General features: G+C 43.0%; 3 protein-coding genes across 8 annotated transcripts; 2 read left to right on the top strand and 1 right to left on the bottom strand.

Moving 5' to 3' along the window:
- The first annotated feature begins 382 nt into the window (after positions 1–382).
- Positions 383–11027, top strand: Tab2 (TAK1-associated binding protein 2). Of its 6 annotated transcripts, none has more exons than XM_076901014.1 (10): positions 383–522; positions 5387–5525; positions 6515–6983; positions 8024–8410; positions 8484–8696; positions 9457–9590; positions 9662–9761; positions 9849–10115; positions 10741–10797; positions 10884–11027. In XM_076901014.1, the coding sequence occupies exons 2-10, from the start codon at positions 5418–5420 to the stop codon at positions 10907–10909; spliced, it is 1761 nt and encodes a 586-aa protein (XP_076757129.1). In that variant the 5' UTR covers positions 383–522; positions 5387–5417; the 3' UTR covers positions 10910–11027. The 6 variants fall into 6 exon arrangements, with proteins under 6 accessions (XP_076757129.1, XP_076757130.1, XP_076757127.1 ...); XM_076901015.1 differs by having other exon boundaries at positions 8478–8696; positions 10890–11027; XM_076901012.1 differs by having other exon boundaries at positions 8478–8696.
- A 220-nt stretch (positions 11028–11247) lies between these two features.
- Positions 11248–12206, bottom strand: LOC143427112 (pre-mRNA-splicing factor Syf2). Its single transcript, XM_076901020.1, has 4 exons — positions 12085–12206; positions 11861–12001; positions 11494–11789; positions 11248–11413 (listed from the first exon to the last, which is right to left on the bottom strand). The coding sequence occupies exons 1-4, from the start codon at positions 12172–12174 to the stop codon at positions 11248–11250; spliced, it is 693 nt and encodes a 230-aa protein (XP_076757135.1). The 5' UTR covers positions 12175–12206.
- Positions 12207–12911: 705 nt separating this feature from the next.
- LOC143427110 (uncharacterized) lies at positions 12912–16314 on the top strand. The gene is made up of 2 exons (XM_076901016.1): positions 12912–13043; positions 14138–16314. The coding sequence occupies exons 1-2, from the start codon at positions 12921–12923 to the stop codon at positions 15719–15721; spliced, it is 1707 nt and encodes a 568-aa protein (XP_076757131.1). The 5' UTR covers positions 12912–12920; the 3' UTR covers positions 15722–16314.
- The last annotated feature ends 422 nt before the right edge of the window (positions 16315–16736 follow it).

Here is a 16736-nt window from a genome sequence, read left to right as displayed (position 1 = left end):
AATAGCACGCGGTTTCTCCTTCCTTCTGACTGCCATCAACTATTACGACGTGTCTTCCATTCATAAACAGGGAAGCTCTCGTCGTATAAACGACCATCTTGACTACGTGGTCAACACTACTCTCTTTAATTTGATCTTTGAAAACGCAACCGTTCGTATGAATACCGGAAAATGTGTAAGTAATAAATTAAATGGATACATTTGAAACGCGTTGAAATATTTTCCCAAACGAGAAGTATCTAAAAATATTTAGTTAGTCTGTTGATTACTGCCGTCCGTTTCAGTACGCAGTGCACAGCTGATCAGTGGTCTCAACGGACGGTCGCCGCTTGTTCGTGCTTTGAAATTTTCGAAAACGACAGAAAAGTTACTGTTGCCCGCATGACTGTTCAGTGACAGTTGGAATTTTCCTCTTCGACGCGTGAATAAAGTTGCAGAATTTGCAAAGTGTCTTTATAAAGTGTTCGAAGTGAGTGATTGCTGGTTCCTCGTTCGTTGGACATTTCCAATGGTTGCCGTCCGGTGAGTTCCAACCATACGATTCAAAACCGGTTTACATATCGAAGATAAAATCGTAATATATCGTTGAAATGGCGTTTGACCGTTGAAAATTCTTCGATCGTTCAAATTTTTACAATGTTGATATCGTAGACAAATGTGAGGTTAAGAAAGTGGGAAAGCGAAGCGAATTCTGACTTTTAGTTGTGTTTGTTTCACAAGATGCAGAGTCTATCTTCATCAGAATGTGTTGGAAATTTGAATCCAATAATAATCTAATAATTGATGATTAGATATTTGCACCGACAGATTTCGTCTTTAATCGTTTTCTGTGTTCATTGTGTCTTTTTATCAAATGGTGGTATTCATTTTCAAATTATGTTGCAGCAATAGTATAGTAACATAATATCCAGTCATTCTCGATATATATTTCGCCGTGTGTATTTTAATGTTGATTAGGTTAATCTCTTTGTTGACTGATGCAACATTGCAGCTCCTTATGTGCGTCATCAAATTTCTACTTCTACACGTTTATTATTGTGTTTATCTTATTTTTCGTACATTATCGTCAAAATTTCCTACAAGCTGATCTTTCCTTGTTTGATCTGCAGATAAGAAAATATCGTTGGTCTTGTCACCGAGTTATCCATGGACTTTTTCAAAAATGGAGGAATCGAAGTTCTATTTTTTAGAGCGTGTCATACATACGAGAGGAACCAGGGTCAATCTATCCTACGAATTCTAATTTTCGCCGACAATTTTAGTCGACCTGACGTGCCATTCGATTTGAAAACTACACAAGTCAATTGTTAAGTCCCATTTGGAGCAATCATTATAAAAGTAAACACTGCCTACGACGTTTTACTTTATGCGTATCGAAGAGGTAAAAAGGAATGGTTAAAGTTTACTCGCAACATATCGTATGCTTCAAGTTACGTAAGAGTTCGTTAATTACCATTTATCGCGCCTGTTTGTAATTTGATACAATTGGATAGCCTTAAATCTTCGATAAGTCCCCGGCTGTCGTGCGCTGTTTCGACCGGAAGGTCGAAAATCAAATTTTTTGGCACATGCGGAAACCGGATTTAAAGGTTAACGATATTTATAATAGCGTGGAAATGCTGTTTGGACAGTTAATAACGAGCTTCACGAGACACGTGAATTATCGGAATCATAAAGTACCGCGTTAGTCGTATCGTGCATACGTGTTTACGCATAAGGTAGCGTTCACAACGGTGACAATTATTTACAATTTTCGTACTATTGTGGTTGTAGTTATTACTATTATTGTTATTGTTGCACAGAATGATCAAGTAACATTGTTCCGGAGAAATGACGCCAGAAAAGGATGAAAAAGGAAAGGAGAGTAGCGAAAAAGGATGAAGTTGCTGATTTGGTCTTCGAGTGGCTACATATGTAGTCGTCAACGCTGACGTTTCATACGCGAAAGAAAGTATAACATTATTTTCAGGATAGTGTTTATTTTTGCCCCGGGGCATAACTTATCGTAGCTCTGCTTAACGTTAACGTTGCGTCCCTCGTCAATTATTCTTGGTTCCTTATTTTTGTCTGCTACTAAAGCCCGACGCACTTTTTTCTTTTTCTTTCTTTCTCTTTTTTCCGCTGTAGTTTCAGTCGGCCCTGATTGCCCCGTTTTCATGTAATTCTAAAATATTGCACGTAAAACGACGAGTTATAGGCAGCCACGGTAATATGCGTTCCATACTCTCGAGACTTGAAATGTAAATAATTGCGCGAACGAGACATCGACTCCTGCAAACGATCGCCTCTCTTTTAAATGGAAGCGATTATCGCAATTATTTCTTCTTTCGTTCTTTCTCGAATTTGTCAGCTTTTTCTGCACGTTTAAGGTTGTCCGTGTACCACTCCCGGCTAATGGATAGAGCGCAACCTTACGAAGCAACAGGTGTCACGCAAAATTAAGGGAACGGTTTTTTACGTTCTATATATTTATTATTACATCTTTTTAGTATCTATCTTTCATGTTCAATCAAGAAATGTAACATCGAAGTTTTATTTAATATCAATTTGTACGTTATCGTTTTAGGGAGATAGAAACTCCAATCGTTTCACGGTGTGATATTTGCGGAAGATTTTGGAGCCGCTTCGAGCGGGTAGGAAACGAGGCTGAAAGGATCGAATGCGTTTAAAAAGAGACGTCGGAAATTACTCCAAATGCGTGAAAATACTCGTGGAATTTGCTTTTCCCCGTATTGCCAGGAGTAGACGAAAACAGCCACGCTGTGTCTCCTGGGTATTTCATGACACAAATATCTTCCCGGCATGTTGGAATTCCGCTTTTCCTTTTTCGCCTGTCCCGGCGGACGACGTTCTCGTCCCCCTCTTAAAATCCCCTCTGTGTCACTGATAGAAACATCCTGCACGTCTGGTGCAATTAAAAGATGCTGCTCCTTTGCCGCCCAGCGGCAGGGAAAATACCCCCTCGAAACTGGTCGTATCCACCGAGTGCCGTTTCACCGATTCGAAACGAACCGTGATTGTTGGACCTTTGTTGTTCAAGAGAATCGCACGTGTCGCGTATTTTCTGTCGATGAGGATTCCATTTGGCAGAGGGAAGCGAGCTCGCTTAGAGATTTGCACAATCCACGACTGGGTCGGAACGGATTCGATTCGCTGTTGCGTTTCCACGTCAAGTACCTGCCCACACGTTGCATTTTCGTCATTTACGTGTCGAACGGCCGACTGTTTGGCGTACGCTGCCAAAGTGGGACCAACGAAAACGCCCTGACCGAGACGGATACAGAGCGGTTCAGAAGCGGTGCACAGCGTAACTGCAAACTTTTCCCACTCTTCACACGGCAACGGACAAAGAGAGCTAACGGAATAGAAATTGAAACGAAAAAAAAAACTAACAAAATTCTACCGCATGCGGTGGTTAGGTAACGAATCTATTTATGGGATCTTTAAATTTTAGGTTGCATCGCTTTTCGTTCTCCTCCTTCCTGTACGCCTCGATTTTGCCGACGAAGAAAAACCTCGTAGCACCACTTGGAAAGCGACTGCGTTCGCCTGATTCGGACAAGACCACGTTAGAAAGTAGCGACGTTTGAATTAAAAGAAGACGCGCCGGTTAGAGCGAACGGTCTCCGGGCCGGTGGGCTTTCGAACGCATGGGCGCCAGTGCCAACGAGCGAGCTTTTCTCTTTGATCGATGTCTCGCTCACCTGACATGCCGCGCTGCCAGGTGCGAGGCAACGGGAAGAAAGAGAGGCGAATTATTAATTCTACCTAGCGCTTTATTCTCTCTCGTGGCCCGCTGCCAAGTGCGAATTGCACGCGTATAGCTTCTAACCTCTTAGTTTCTTCTGATCGAGCGAACGACCCTCGGCCGAATCATCCCGGCTCGATTCCTACGGATTTGTCGGTTCTGAACCCCAAACGTATCTGTACGCTCGAGAAATGCGTAGAACCAGCCGCGACTCGAACGGTACGTCGTATCTGTGAGTTTTACGATTGAAAAACTGGACTTCCTTCGCCCTTGACACGAGGGATTTCAGTCTTTGAATGTTACAAGTATTTCTTTCGGTTGTTTAACGATGCGAAGAACGATCTATCTACATGGTAGCTTTTAGCATCTTTTGTCGTATTCATAAGATGGATTTATATTGTTGTACTTTGACACAAAGGGAGTCGACGGTTGAATCGCAGTTAAACGGATGGATTTTTCCGACGCGTTCATTGAGATCGATTGAGAAAAATCCCATGTTTTCCGATGTAACGATGCACCCACCGAGGCACGAGCGCATGCGTCCACGCGTGGGAGCGTGGCACGCGCAGTGCCGGCTAATTATGTGGCACTCCTACGTGCCACGCGGCACAGGTGTCCACAGTTTCTTTACTCGTTGCCAATTCCGTAACGTAACGGGTGTCTCGGAGTTATCGACCTTTGAAACCTGTCGAAACGCGGTCCGAGCTTCTCGTTTAAATCCAACCTTATGATCGCGACTAAATTTAGAGTAAAGCTATTTTCTCGTTAAAGCACCGGTGACAAAAATATCGAAAGCGTATACAAGTATATAACGTAATAGTAATTACTAGGATACAGCCTGCGAAAAGACCGATGAGATTTTCGTCGAACACCGAGTACGTGCCGAGCTATTGGTAAATTCATCCGGTTCTTTTGAAAAATCAGCCCCTCGGCCGCAGGTTTAAATAAAGAGCGCCGCGTCGAGGAAAGCACAGACGCTTTCGTTCCTTTTCCCCTTCTTCTGAAGCGGAAAGGAAGAACGATCGCGGCGAGAGATGCGTTGCGAGCGTCGGAATCGTCCGTTTAGGGAAGTTCTGCGTGTTTAAAGTCTCAATCTAGTTTGGTGTGGTCTACGCTATAGTTAAGAGGTCGTAATGCATTATCGCGTCGAATATTTCAATGCGTCTTCTCCGACAACCGAGACTATTTGCTCCGGCAGGTTCCACAGTCGTTTCCTTTTTCATTTTCTCACAACTTTGTCTCTATTAATCGCATCCCCGTCCGCTCATTCGTGACTGAATAATTTGAAACACTTTCGCTCACCGACATGAAACCACACGAAACGTCGTATTTGGAGGGCATCCAAATCGTTTATCCGCTAAACTACAAAATTTCGACGATCTCGCTGGATTTCCGTTTCTCTCGCGCTCATTACCTTCGTCCAAGTACGATACCGTACTCTATCGGGAACCAGAGCCACAAACCGGCGATAACTTTAGGGATTAGCACGTAGAACAGACGCGCGTCTTCATTTTCGCTCCCCATACTCTGTCAACTCCATAGATTCATGATCACTCTAATGGCGGTTTATTAGCTACGCGGACGTATTCGTTGGACAAATTATAAGAACTGGTGTAACGAAAGACCTGGCATCAACAGGTAGGCCTTGCCAGGAGGATGGGGGCCCACGATGGGGGAGTGTCATTGCTCTAACATCGCTATCATGCAGCTGTTCCATGAGCTGAAGCAGCAGTTCCCTGCGCTCCCTGATCACATCGTTTCCCAGTGCATCGCCCAGGTATAGGTGCTCTTTGTCCGCCAGATATACTGCTCCTATGCTGGTCTCCTGGAAAACTCGATCCAGAATAACGAACGGGCATGGAAGACATCCGTAGCTTTCTTTCTATCTCGAACGCTGTTTTTTTTTCTAAGCCTCCACCTGCCGACGTGCCTCATGATATTCGTTTGGATCGAGTCTTTCGGGAAGGGCTCCCTGATTACAACAACAGTGTGCTCGTAACCAATTTAGAGAGATTTGTTCTGTTCCTTCATCCGTCATCGCTAAAAAAAGAATTCACAAATAACGACTAACCATATGCGCGCACCACGAGTATCATAACTCCTCGCATTTGCGAATTAACAGCACAGACTGTCTTTCCTCTCATTGCACGAGCGTGGAACCTGTGTGTATGGACGTTCTTTGTGTTCGCCGTTTGATTTTTTCCTATTTTTTTTCCTTTTTTTTTTATAACTGCGTATTCAGGAACTATTGTATCTCTTAATCAGCAAAGATTGGCCGCACTAAACAGTTATCTAATTTCATGTACTTGCGTTGGAGGTTCTGAATTTTCCAGTCGCTAGAAAACGACTGTTTTCATCTTCTCTTCTTTTTCTTTTTAATTATCGTAATGCAAAAAATGTTGGTGTTTTATTATCCCGGACAGACTAGGAAACCTCAGAACTACTCCAGTGTGCCAAGGGTACGCACCAAAGCCTGCAACACTTAACCCTTTGCGGTCTATCGTTCTCACGGCAACGAGATCTCGTAGCTTAAAATTTGAAACCATAGAGAGAGACGGTCCATCGCTCACGCCTGGGTAACACCGGTCGGACCGCAAACGGTTAACTCGCGCATCGCTCCTCCAGGAAGTGTCTAGTCGAAACAAGAACGCTGCTGGCGGTGTTTAACATCAGGAGTGGCAAGGAAGAGAGGCACTTCGAAAGGTGAACCTCGATCACGGTGACCACAAGAAATCGGCTGACCCAAGGTGCATCTGTGCGTTGCAGAACAGCCACGATCGGGAGACATGCGCGAGAAGCCTCCGCGCCGCTCAAGAGTCACGACAGTCACCGGGCGTGTTCCTACCGGCGGCACTCTGCGGCGTTCTCCAGCAGCAGCAGCAGCAGCAGCAACAGCAACAGTACCATCAGCGAGCGAACCACGTGGCCACCCAACACCAGCACCAGCAGCAACGTTGTTGTCCAATGAACCAAACGCAGCAAAGACCGCACAGGCCAGCATCGCTGGACATCGGTATGACACGGCGTTGCCCTATCAGCTGTACACGAGCAGCCGCGATATCAGCGGCCAGTACCCCGTCTTCAGCACCAGCCGCCTGTACGACGCGCGGTTTCTTTAACGATTGCATAGGGCTCAGCGACCCAAACTGCCCTAACATAATCCAGAACGCGGGAAACGAGCCAGCCGGATTCGAGCTGAACGTGAACGTTGCCTGCAGTCCTGCTGGCAATCGCGGTACGCATACCTAGCTAAGGATTGATTATGCGAAACGTCAGGACACGTTAGAGCGAGGTGTCGTTCACGGAGAGATACTTCAAACAGATTTTGCTCGTTAGGCTATCTCGGTGGATTTTGAATCAACTAGTTTTATCGCGATGTTGCTTGCATTGTGCACGAATCGATAGGGAAATGCAGTACAACCTCGTTTAAGAAGAAAGTAATGCCTTGTTCGGATTAATTGCGTTGTTCGATTCGTTTGACTTGGTGTAGTTCATTACTATAATTGTTTCACGGTATTCATTCAAGTCAAATAAAATAAATTGATCTGAACTAGGGCTTATGGAAAATAGTATATTAATTTATTAGAGAATTAGAGAACAATTTGAAAACTGGTTCAATCATATTGGCAGCTAAGATAGATTGAGGAACAGTAGTAGAGAATTGCTAAATTTTTGTTCAAAGTTGTAATAATTTAATAATTCTTTGATGTGAAAGCAAGGTTAATCGTTTATCCGAAAGAAGCATGTCCAATGATTGATTTATACATCATAATCGAGGCTCTACTGTGTTTTATTTAGATGACAGTTTGTTAGAGATGATGTAGCGAGAAAGTTATTTGCTCGGCATTGAAACCGACACGTTACGAATCGTTTTTCGCAAATTCGGTGCCGGTAGGTTGCAACACACGCAGTTTGCGGTATATAGATGCGTTGATAAATTTGATGCAAGTAGCTCCACATTTGCGCAGCACGTAATCACGTTACGTACGAATCTATCGCGGTCGTATGTAAGTATATAAAGGAGAATTGAACAGGTTTCTGCCGCGTGCAGCGCATGGCTGCAATTTTGATTCCGTTTTGCTCGTTACATCGTGGTCTTGTGCGGTGCCGATCCTGTTTGTCGGTTGTATCGTTGAACGAAACATTTTTCGCTGTCGTTACATGCCGTCGACTTCTTTTGCTCTTGCCGATCGCATCTTCGATCGTCCCATCTATTCGTGTTTCGTAACAGGCCATCGTTTGTTTCTCTCTTTTCAAAACTGCCCGACAATTTAGACTTTCGAACGGTGCCTACGATCGGTGGTGCCTGTAAACGAAGCGATTTGCTCCTCGATCCACGGACCCACTACGTCGAGCCGGTGCTGAACTTGGAGAACACGGGTCCGCAGATCGATCACACACGGAGCTACACCTCGGTTAGCCTGACGCTTAGGCCGCCATCCTCGGAACCGCAACCTCCGATCGACATCAGATCGCAGGGCTCTAGTCTGACTTACTCGAGCTCCTCCCTGGATCCCAGGGGCTTTCAAAGTCGTCTCCAAATCAGCATAGGCGCTGGAGCCGTTGGCAGCGCGGCGGCCGCAAGGATCAGACCTCCGATGGGCCCCAACAGGCCCAACAGTTTGATACCACCGGTACAAACCGGTCCTCAAAGGCCACCAGGTCTGTATTTATTTCCTTCGTCGTAGACCGTCAGAGACGATCGGTTCGTTTGAACGATACGCGTAAGTTGCAGGTCTCCCAGCAGGACCGCCTAGTCAATTGCCGAGACCCACGACGACGATGAGCGCCCCGACCACACCTTGCGTACCATCGACAACGAACATCGTCCCTCCCATTAGCCTTCCAACGACACCGTCAGGACCGACGACGACCTCGCCACCCTCCAGTCCCATTGGCGAACGTACACAGGCCAATTCCGATCAAAGTCGATCGCCGTTGAATCAAGGTAAACCCGAGCCACCGTCACGCGTCTTTATACTCGTCGTGATTTGAAAATAACTCTTCGGTCCGGCTATTTTTATTAACGTCTATATATTTCGGGTACCACCACGGATACCGTAAAAGCGGCCCGCTTTGTTTTTTAGGTTCCCGTATTACAGGAATCGCGTACACGTATATTTACCTGCGAAAACCACTACGTCGCACATGCTAACACCCACGCATGTAACACTGAGAACGATATTTACGCATTCCTGACCCCACGCTCCATCTATACATAGCCACGCTTGCGGTTACTCTACGCGGACCACCTGATCCGCTTTTCCTCTCTCACGAGCACTGTCGTCTACGAATGTTGACGCGTTTCCCGAACGCCACAATTCTCGTTCCATGTCCCCCGTTTAATCGTTTACACGCAGTGAAACATAACGTCGACAAGGAACGAGGCTAATTTCTACCGATGGTATCGCAGCAGCCACTCCGAACGTGTCGCGGATCTATGCTTATAAAACGTGCTAACAGTGAGACGAGGATCGCGATCTTCGTTAAGTCGGACAGAAATTATTTCCCTACAAGCATTAATGTCGCGTCGACTGTACGCGCAGGTGATCATCGGCGATGATTAGTTAGAATATAAATTAGAATGTCTACAATGGAGGAATTAAATTTCGTCTACATTTCATTTTCGATATGTCAGTCAAAGTCGTCGAGATTTTCATTTAAAGTTAATGCATTTAACGCAATAGTTGTAATTTGTGATACCACAGTGGCGGAACACCAAAGGACATTGGTCGCAGAACAGTGGGCAAGAAAAGAAAGACTCGCCAATGAATTGAGGGCCGAGAAAGGACGACTCGAAGCGATGAAAAAAGAATTGCAGTTTCTTACGACGCCTCCACAGGTATGCTGCAAAAATAGTTAGCACCATGACATGTAGCATAATAAATGTTATGTAATGACAATTTTGCATAGGAGCTGAAAAAAAAGTTGAGAAGCGAGATCTATCAACTGCAGGTTGAGTGCGACAGACTCTTGGGTGAAGAATCAATGGATCAATGGTTGGACCCAAGAAGTAATAATTCCGCTGTACTTATACACTTTACGTCGATAGTTTTTCTAATACAAAATCCTACCATTTTTCTCCTGTTCATTATCACAGTACCTTTGGGCGAAACGAACGAAAAGTTTTATGAAGATATTTATACAGGCCAGCCTCTACCGTCGAGGCGTACTGACAGTTCTAATCCACCACCTCTGCCAAGTCAGCCACCTGCCTGGCAACCGGAACTGACTGGTAACAATATTGACAGAGAAGAACGAGACGGACCTCCTTGGGTCTGTAAGATGTGCACGTTTAATAATCATCCATTGATGAACAAATGCGAGCAGTGTGACATGCCGAGACTGTTGGATCATGGAAACGCAGGTACGATTTCCAGAAAATCGATAGAGGACATTGGGACACGGTTCACGCGGTTGGACATCGATCCATCACCTTCGCCGTCCCCGAAATAATGAAAGAGAGTGCCTTAACAGCATGTGTCTTTGTCTGTGACATTTTTGTGAGTTGACAAACAAATTTAAACAGAATGATGTTCCGTGAACAATCAAGCTGGAGAGTATCCTCTCTGCACTTCGATACTGTGATGGACTGCTCAAAGAAAGGTGATATTTTCTTCTTCCTACTATGAGACATTTCTTCTCGTAACAACGAGCGTAAAGATGAACATGCGACACAAATAAAATAACTTTGTGACGTACTTAAATGTAACGCATGTGTTATTCCTCAATTAATGTACACAAGAATAACGGAAACATCTTATCGTTAATATAAGCATGTCTAATCTAGCATATTTTTGAGTGCCATTTCTCTTAATTATTAATAGATAACTTAATAATACGTTGTTTTTTCCCTTGAACCGTCAATGAGTTCCTGTTTAATTTGGTAAGTTAAAAAGTTTTGAAATTTTACAGCTTCTTAATGATTACACCTATGTCAACTCTGAATCTTATTAGTCATCGATACTAAATCTATAACTTATGATTTACAGGCGAGACTCAAGATATTCACATACGAGTAACACATCATCATAACTTTTCCCCAAGCCGTGAGTATACCTTGAGATTCAATTTTTAATCTAAGGATAAAGTATAGCATTATGTATGGCAAAAACAATATGTAACCTTTTTTCAGGAACAGTGCATAGTTGGGTGGTATGATATGTGAGCTACATTAGAAACATGAAAAACTGTATATAAATCATTATTTAAATTAAATAAAATGTTACTGTTATAGCCAACAGATCGGGAAAGAGGAGCAACAGTTTGAATAACTTAATTGAGTTTAATCAATAATATAGTTTGATTTTTTAAACATTGTAAGTACGAATTTAAAATTGGTAAACATCATACCACAAAGTATATCATTTGCACTTTTAATTATAGAATAATCCAGTGACTTGTCTATCGGTAGCCTGAGTCCCTATTTGTATCAGTTTTGAAATACTATTTAAAATATAAGTCATTTGTAGTAACCCTTTTAGTATAATATTCTTCCATTATATAGCTGTACCCCGTTCCAAGTTTAACTTTGTTTCTCGCGTGTATTCACCGTAGAATCTCTCTAATTTCTGGTTGAATTTAGCGTTACGTTCGTTGATATAATCAATGTCGGCATCATCGTTGTGCATTCTTCTTCTACTGTACTTATCTCTCTTTGCGATCCTGGAAAAGCATACAAAAGTTATCGTTTATGTACATTACAATAAGTTGAAGTTTAATAAGTAACGCCATGAAATACTAACTGCTTCTCTAAATCTTCAACCATTTTGTCAATAGCCTCTTTCTTATCCTCGTGGAGACCATGCAGTATAGTATTTCTATCACCATAAAAGGCAGAACCTAATTTCTCCTTAACTTCCTCATACGATTCCATGTTGGGTTTAATACCTTTGACTAATCTATTATATTGCCGAATTGCTGCCTGTTCATAGTCAGAGAAACCAGGATCTGAATTCTTTTTATTCTTTTTCTTCCTCGCAATGCGTTCCGCTTCTGTTGCATCGATGTGAAGCAGCTTTGTTCTCTCGTAATCTTCTCCCTATGGAACGTGTAACATATTAAACTTTGGATCTTTCCTTCAAATTTCACTTGTCATCGAGCGATACTTACTTTTTCCTGAGCATCTTTTCTCGCAGCTTCATCTTGTATAATCCATTCCGCTTGTCTTTTACGCGACTCCCAATTTGAAGGCAGTTTATTCCTTTTGTCCTCCTCTATAACTTCTTTATGATTTTGCTGCCTGGCCTCGTTCTATAAAATTAATATTCCATAAAAGGATATTCTTGCAAAACATACAGATTGTACTATCTAGTTGCTCATCGTTCCCCGCTTACCCTTTTCGCGTGCAGTTCTCGTAAACGTTTCATCCTTTCGGCATGTTTCTCAGCAACCGACTTATCGCTATTCCCAGCCTCGTTCTCCATTCTGAATCGAGACTTGAATCACCGACTTGAATATTTATCTTGTATAAAACGAATCGCTGACAGTTGTCGATGGCGCAAATGGATAAATAATAATTGGTTAGAATTATCGAGAGGTTAGAATCGTTTCGAGTTTCTTTCAATGGTGGCAGTATTGTCGGGGACGTAGGTTGCATCACGTCACGTATACCGGAGGCACCGATAGATGTCAGCAAGTTACGATTCGTCGACGAAAAAGGCGAACTCCGTTTGCCCGACTTCCGTGGGTGGTGAGAGTCCATTGAAATTGATCTTCTGCTCACGGGCGAACGACAGAGCGCAATAAGCGGTACTCGTTCGATTCGTAGAGCGCGCGGTGGTATTGTCGTGGTCGTCGTCAGGCATCAAGGGAAAAGTCGGGTGATATCTCGTCCGTCGCGCCGGCAGAAGGCCGAGCAGATACGTAGTTACATACGCATACGTATGTACTACCGGCCGAACAGAAGTTGAGCGGCAAGTTAGCAGCACTCGTGAAGGTTCGCGTTTGCGCGATCCTCGACGGTGAAACGTGACACAGAATTGTACGCTGGCGGCGGGCAGGCCGCAGAGGAAAGTTCGCGCTCCGCGAACTTTTGGGGATTACCCGCGAAGCGCAGCCAGGGTGACGCGATAACTCTCATCGAGGTGACTGCAAGAGGGATACCAAGAGATACACACGCGACTCCTTGTCGCAACACACCTCCGAGCAAATTAATTCTCCCTACACCGTTATGGAGACTCTTGAGTCCAGTCGCGTCTGTCGCCTTTGCGGCAAGCAATCCGGTATCTCGATTAATATTTTCGACGAGAATGAGAATCACACGAAGAAAATCAACGCCATTCTCCCGATCATGGTATGTCGTATCACTCTTCTCCCTTCTGCATACATACGTATCTATCCAACATTTGGATCATTTCGCTAGAAATTTCACGTGTATTCGGATGCCCTTTCCCGATATCATACACGCCCCCTCCTGAGTCACCTTCCTTTGCCACGAATCGTGCTACGAACCTGCGACAAACTTTCCTTCTAATCAACAATTAATATATCCTTCCCGAATTGATGCATTTTTATAAACACCTCTGTGCATCTCGATAGGATATATTTTAGTTACAGGTTTAAGCTTCTCAATAAATCTGTTCTAAGCTGTTGTATTGGTTATATTTATGATACTAAAAGTGAGGTTATTGTTGCTTCGCGCCAACATGCCTCATAAACACTTTTAACGTGTTGCGTAACTTCAAATCGTAATCGTTCCTTTTAGCCCTTTACTATCGATGGAATAAACATTCTAGCTTCGGGGTCGGATCTAAACAATTGAAAGTAAAAAATATTATTAGATACTAGAAGTAGCATAGCAGTCTGCGTCCCATCAGGGTATCATTGCATATTAATAGGGGTTGGACGGGTCGTTTCGAAACCAGTTAGAACCAGTTGAACGTAACATATTTTATCGTACATTTTTATCTTGCTTCCTTTGTAGATGGATCGTGCGCAATTTGGGGCAATTAAAGAAACGGGGTTAAGGAAAGTAATCGGGGTCATCGTGTTTAATCATTTAAACATTGCGGCAATCTTAAGCCGGAAAGAATATAAGGGTACACGGATCCTGCTAATCGAGGTGCCTTCTCATTGTCTATTTCTTTTGACCTAGCCTGTGCAAACATCGGATCGGTGCCAATAAAATTGTACGATCGTTTCAGTCTCGCGTACAATCGCGGTGACGAGGGATTCGTCGTCCTTCGTATCACGTAGAATAGAATAGAATGAAAATTACATCGTTACGAGTTTCTATCGTAAAAAAGAATAAAACGATCCTTGAATCCCGTATTCTGAACTTCCCTTGCGCATTCGTACACAGCACACGCCGCAGCATTCCCATTTTGTTCACTGCGAGCGAGCCATGTGATGTTCAAAACGCATTCGCATCGGTTATGTATCCCGCAGGTACATGAAATGGACCTGTTGCCGAAACACATGTGTCACCGATGTAGCTACAAGTTGGAGGAGTTTCACAAATTCTACGTCGACTGCCTGAGGACGGACGCGGACTTAAAGAGTCAGCTGTCCTGGATGCGAAAGGACGACTCGAAAGAAAGAGTCGGCGTACCGATGGTGCACATAGAGAATATCAAAATAAAAGTGGAGCCACCGGATTACGATCTGTACAACGTGGATCCTATAGTCGATAACGTCGATTACATAAATTCGATGAGCTCGGTAACCTTCCCGGTAAACGGCGTCCAAACTAACGATATTCCAGAGCGCATTACGTACACGGCGTATACTCGTTGCGGTTGTTACTGTGATAAAGCGGACCAAAGCAATCAGACTGTATCTACGAACCGCGAAGACAGGATTTCGAGGTGCAACAGGGTGAACGACGTAAGATCGAGTGATGGTTGCGCCAACGATTCAGAGGCTGTGAAGGTGCGTTCTTTAGCTAGCAGAACGCTCGGAAAGCGTTCGAATTTAGTAGGACTTGTCAACGAGGTAAGAAATCCTTCCAGTTTCGCTACGTCTAACAGTAAAAGTAATCGGATAAACGGCGAGGCCTCAAGAGGTACGATCGTTCGTAATTTGAGGCCTAGGAAAGTATCCGTGGATTATGCGGGGACGAGAAGAAAACCGGTACCTTTGATTTCGTCGACGAAGGGTAACCAGAAACCGGAAAACGTCGAAGTAAAAATTGCACCTTCGATCGATTTCGGGGTGAGACAGATTAAAGCGGAAAAGGTCGATGGTTACGAGGGACGTATCCTAAGGCCGAGAAACGGGACAATCGATTATATAGGACCGAAACGAAAGTACTCGAGATCTGCCGATAAAAACCAAAGATCCTTAAAGCGTGAACATCGATCGGATGAAACGAAGGTTCGGAATATAGCGAGTAAGTTGAAGCTGCCGTCAAGAAAGGTATCGAAGTCACGGGAAAATAGAGTAAATTTATCTATAAAGGAAGAACAGCTATCCGATCTCGAGGACATGGTGCTTGTCCAGTCGGTATCGGCCGCTATGCTTTCGTTAAATAGAGCCGGCGATCTGATCGAACAAATTTACACACTGCCCAACGATTGTGACGCAAATTTACAAAACGATAGAGTTAATTATGGTGCGATTAATTCTACGCATCAAGCGGATCAGTTCGGCGTAGCCGAGTGGAAAGGCTCGCGGCACGTGCCGAAGAGCAAGTTGAAATCGGAGAAAATTGACGTAGATCGAGTAAATGGGATAAACTGCCCGATAAGATATTTAAGAAGCCAAGATGCCTGCCTGAGAAGCGGCAAGATAAGGGAACCCAATGTATCGGGTATATCAGCTGGGAAACAGCGAAGAAACCTTCGAAATCTCACAACCAACGGCAGGACTCTCGATACGAATCTGATAAAGATGTCCAGAGACCCTGTCATCGCGAAGAAAACAACAACGCCAATAAAATTGATCGATATCAAGCACTACTGCGAGGAATGTAACACGTGCTTCGCTAACAAAGAATTGTTCAAACTGCACGACAATTGTTATGGTCATTAATCTTTTCAGAAAATTGCGAGCCACGCGATATCGCTTAGTTTAGTTTCCGAGCGATTTCCGTAGCCCGTGCAATGCGTACAAAAATGAACGTGATCGAATTTTATTAGTAATTAATTATGATATAAAACTATTATTATTCTTCTTATTATTATTATTATTAATAATATTATTATTATCGTTATCTTGAAACCTTTTAAGGGGAATTATAAGTTGTAACTATGTAATTATTTTGAACATATATAGATATTTTAATATCATAATACTATTTTTATGAACAAAGATATATACATACATATGTAAATGGTTGTTGAAACGATTGTTAATGAGGGTTACGACAAATGTTACGATGTACGCTTACGATATAAAGGATTCACGGATCGCCTTCAAAGTTTAAGATAAGATATATACATATATATTTTAAGAGATATCAAATATTCATATACACACGATTGTGATACACAGTGTTTGAAGAATGCTCGGTTGGCATTCGCTTAACGTGCAATTAACTCATTGATTGCTTTTTTTATTTTATTTCGCACGTCCCTCTTCTATTTTAATACAAAGTCAGTAGATTCGTTATCGTTTGTCAGATCAATTAACGTATGTCTGTGTAGAAGCAAATTTAGTTTTCGTACACCGATGATGCATGAAATATATGTCGTTCACCGACATTCTTAGAAAGAGCGATCAAACTTATGCAAAATGATAATTAAAATTCTTAACACTTTGTACTCCATACTTTTATAATTGTTAAACTTCGATTCTATTACTCATTGTTATTGCAGGATATCAAGTGCACTCGTCACCTTCTTATGCATCATTCGTTATTTAACAAAAAATATTTTTTGCGATTATCTAATAATTTAACGAATAAAAAGTTGCAATCGCTATGTAACGGTTATGCTCTTATACCGGTTAATCGATCAATAAGACATTTTCTGACTGGAGCAGTAATAAAAAGAAAATTTATCCGTTAATCGTTTCTTTGTATGTCTTATCTGTATTTTTTTTTTTA

The sequence above is a fragment of the Xylocopa sonorina genome, chromosome 9 (genome assembly GCF_050948175.1).
Source record: "Xylocopa sonorina isolate GNS202 chromosome 9, iyXylSono1_principal, whole genome shotgun sequence".
NCBI classification, from domain to species: domain Eukaryota; kingdom Metazoa; phylum Arthropoda; class Insecta; order Hymenoptera; family Apidae; genus Xylocopa; species Xylocopa sonorina.
Note: the sequence above shows the minus strand (reverse complement) of the source record. Positions and strands in the feature narration are given on the sequence as shown.

Excerpts from the sequence above, each read along its gene's own strand:
- Tab2 (XM_076901009.1), top strand. The coding sequence starts at position 5,418 with ATGGGGGAGTGTCATTGCTCTAACATCGCTATCATGCAGCTGTTCCAT. Across the intron at positions 8,697-9,456 it reads TCGATCGCCGTTGAATCAAG|TGGCGGAACACCAAAGGACA; the intron begins GTAAACCCGAGC and ends GTGATACCACAG. Across the intron at positions 9,591-9,661 it reads TTCTTACGACGCCTCCACAG|GAGCTGAAAAAAAAGTTGAG; the intron begins GTATGCTGCAAA and ends AATTTTGCATAG.
- LOC143427112 (XM_076901020.1), bottom strand. The coding sequence starts at position 12,174 with ATGGAGAACGAGGCTGGGAATAGCGATAAGTCGGTTGCTGAGAAACAT. Across the intron at positions 12,002-12,084 it reads GAGAACTGCACGCGAAAAGG|AACGAGGCCAGGCAGCAAAA; the intron begins GTAAGCGGGGAA and ends TTAATTTTATAG. Across the intron at positions 11,790-11,860 it reads GAAAAGATGCTCAGGAAAAA|GGAGAAGATTACGAGAGAAC; the intron begins GTAAGTATCGCT and ends CACGTTCCATAG.
- LOC143427110 (XM_076901016.1), top strand. The coding sequence starts at position 12,921 with ATGGAGACTCTTGAGTCCAGTCGCGTCTGTCGCCTTTGCGGCAAGCAA. Across the intron at positions 13,044-14,137 it reads ACGCCATTCTCCCGATCATG|GTACATGAAATGGACCTGTT; the intron begins GTATGTCGTATC and ends TGTATCCCGCAG.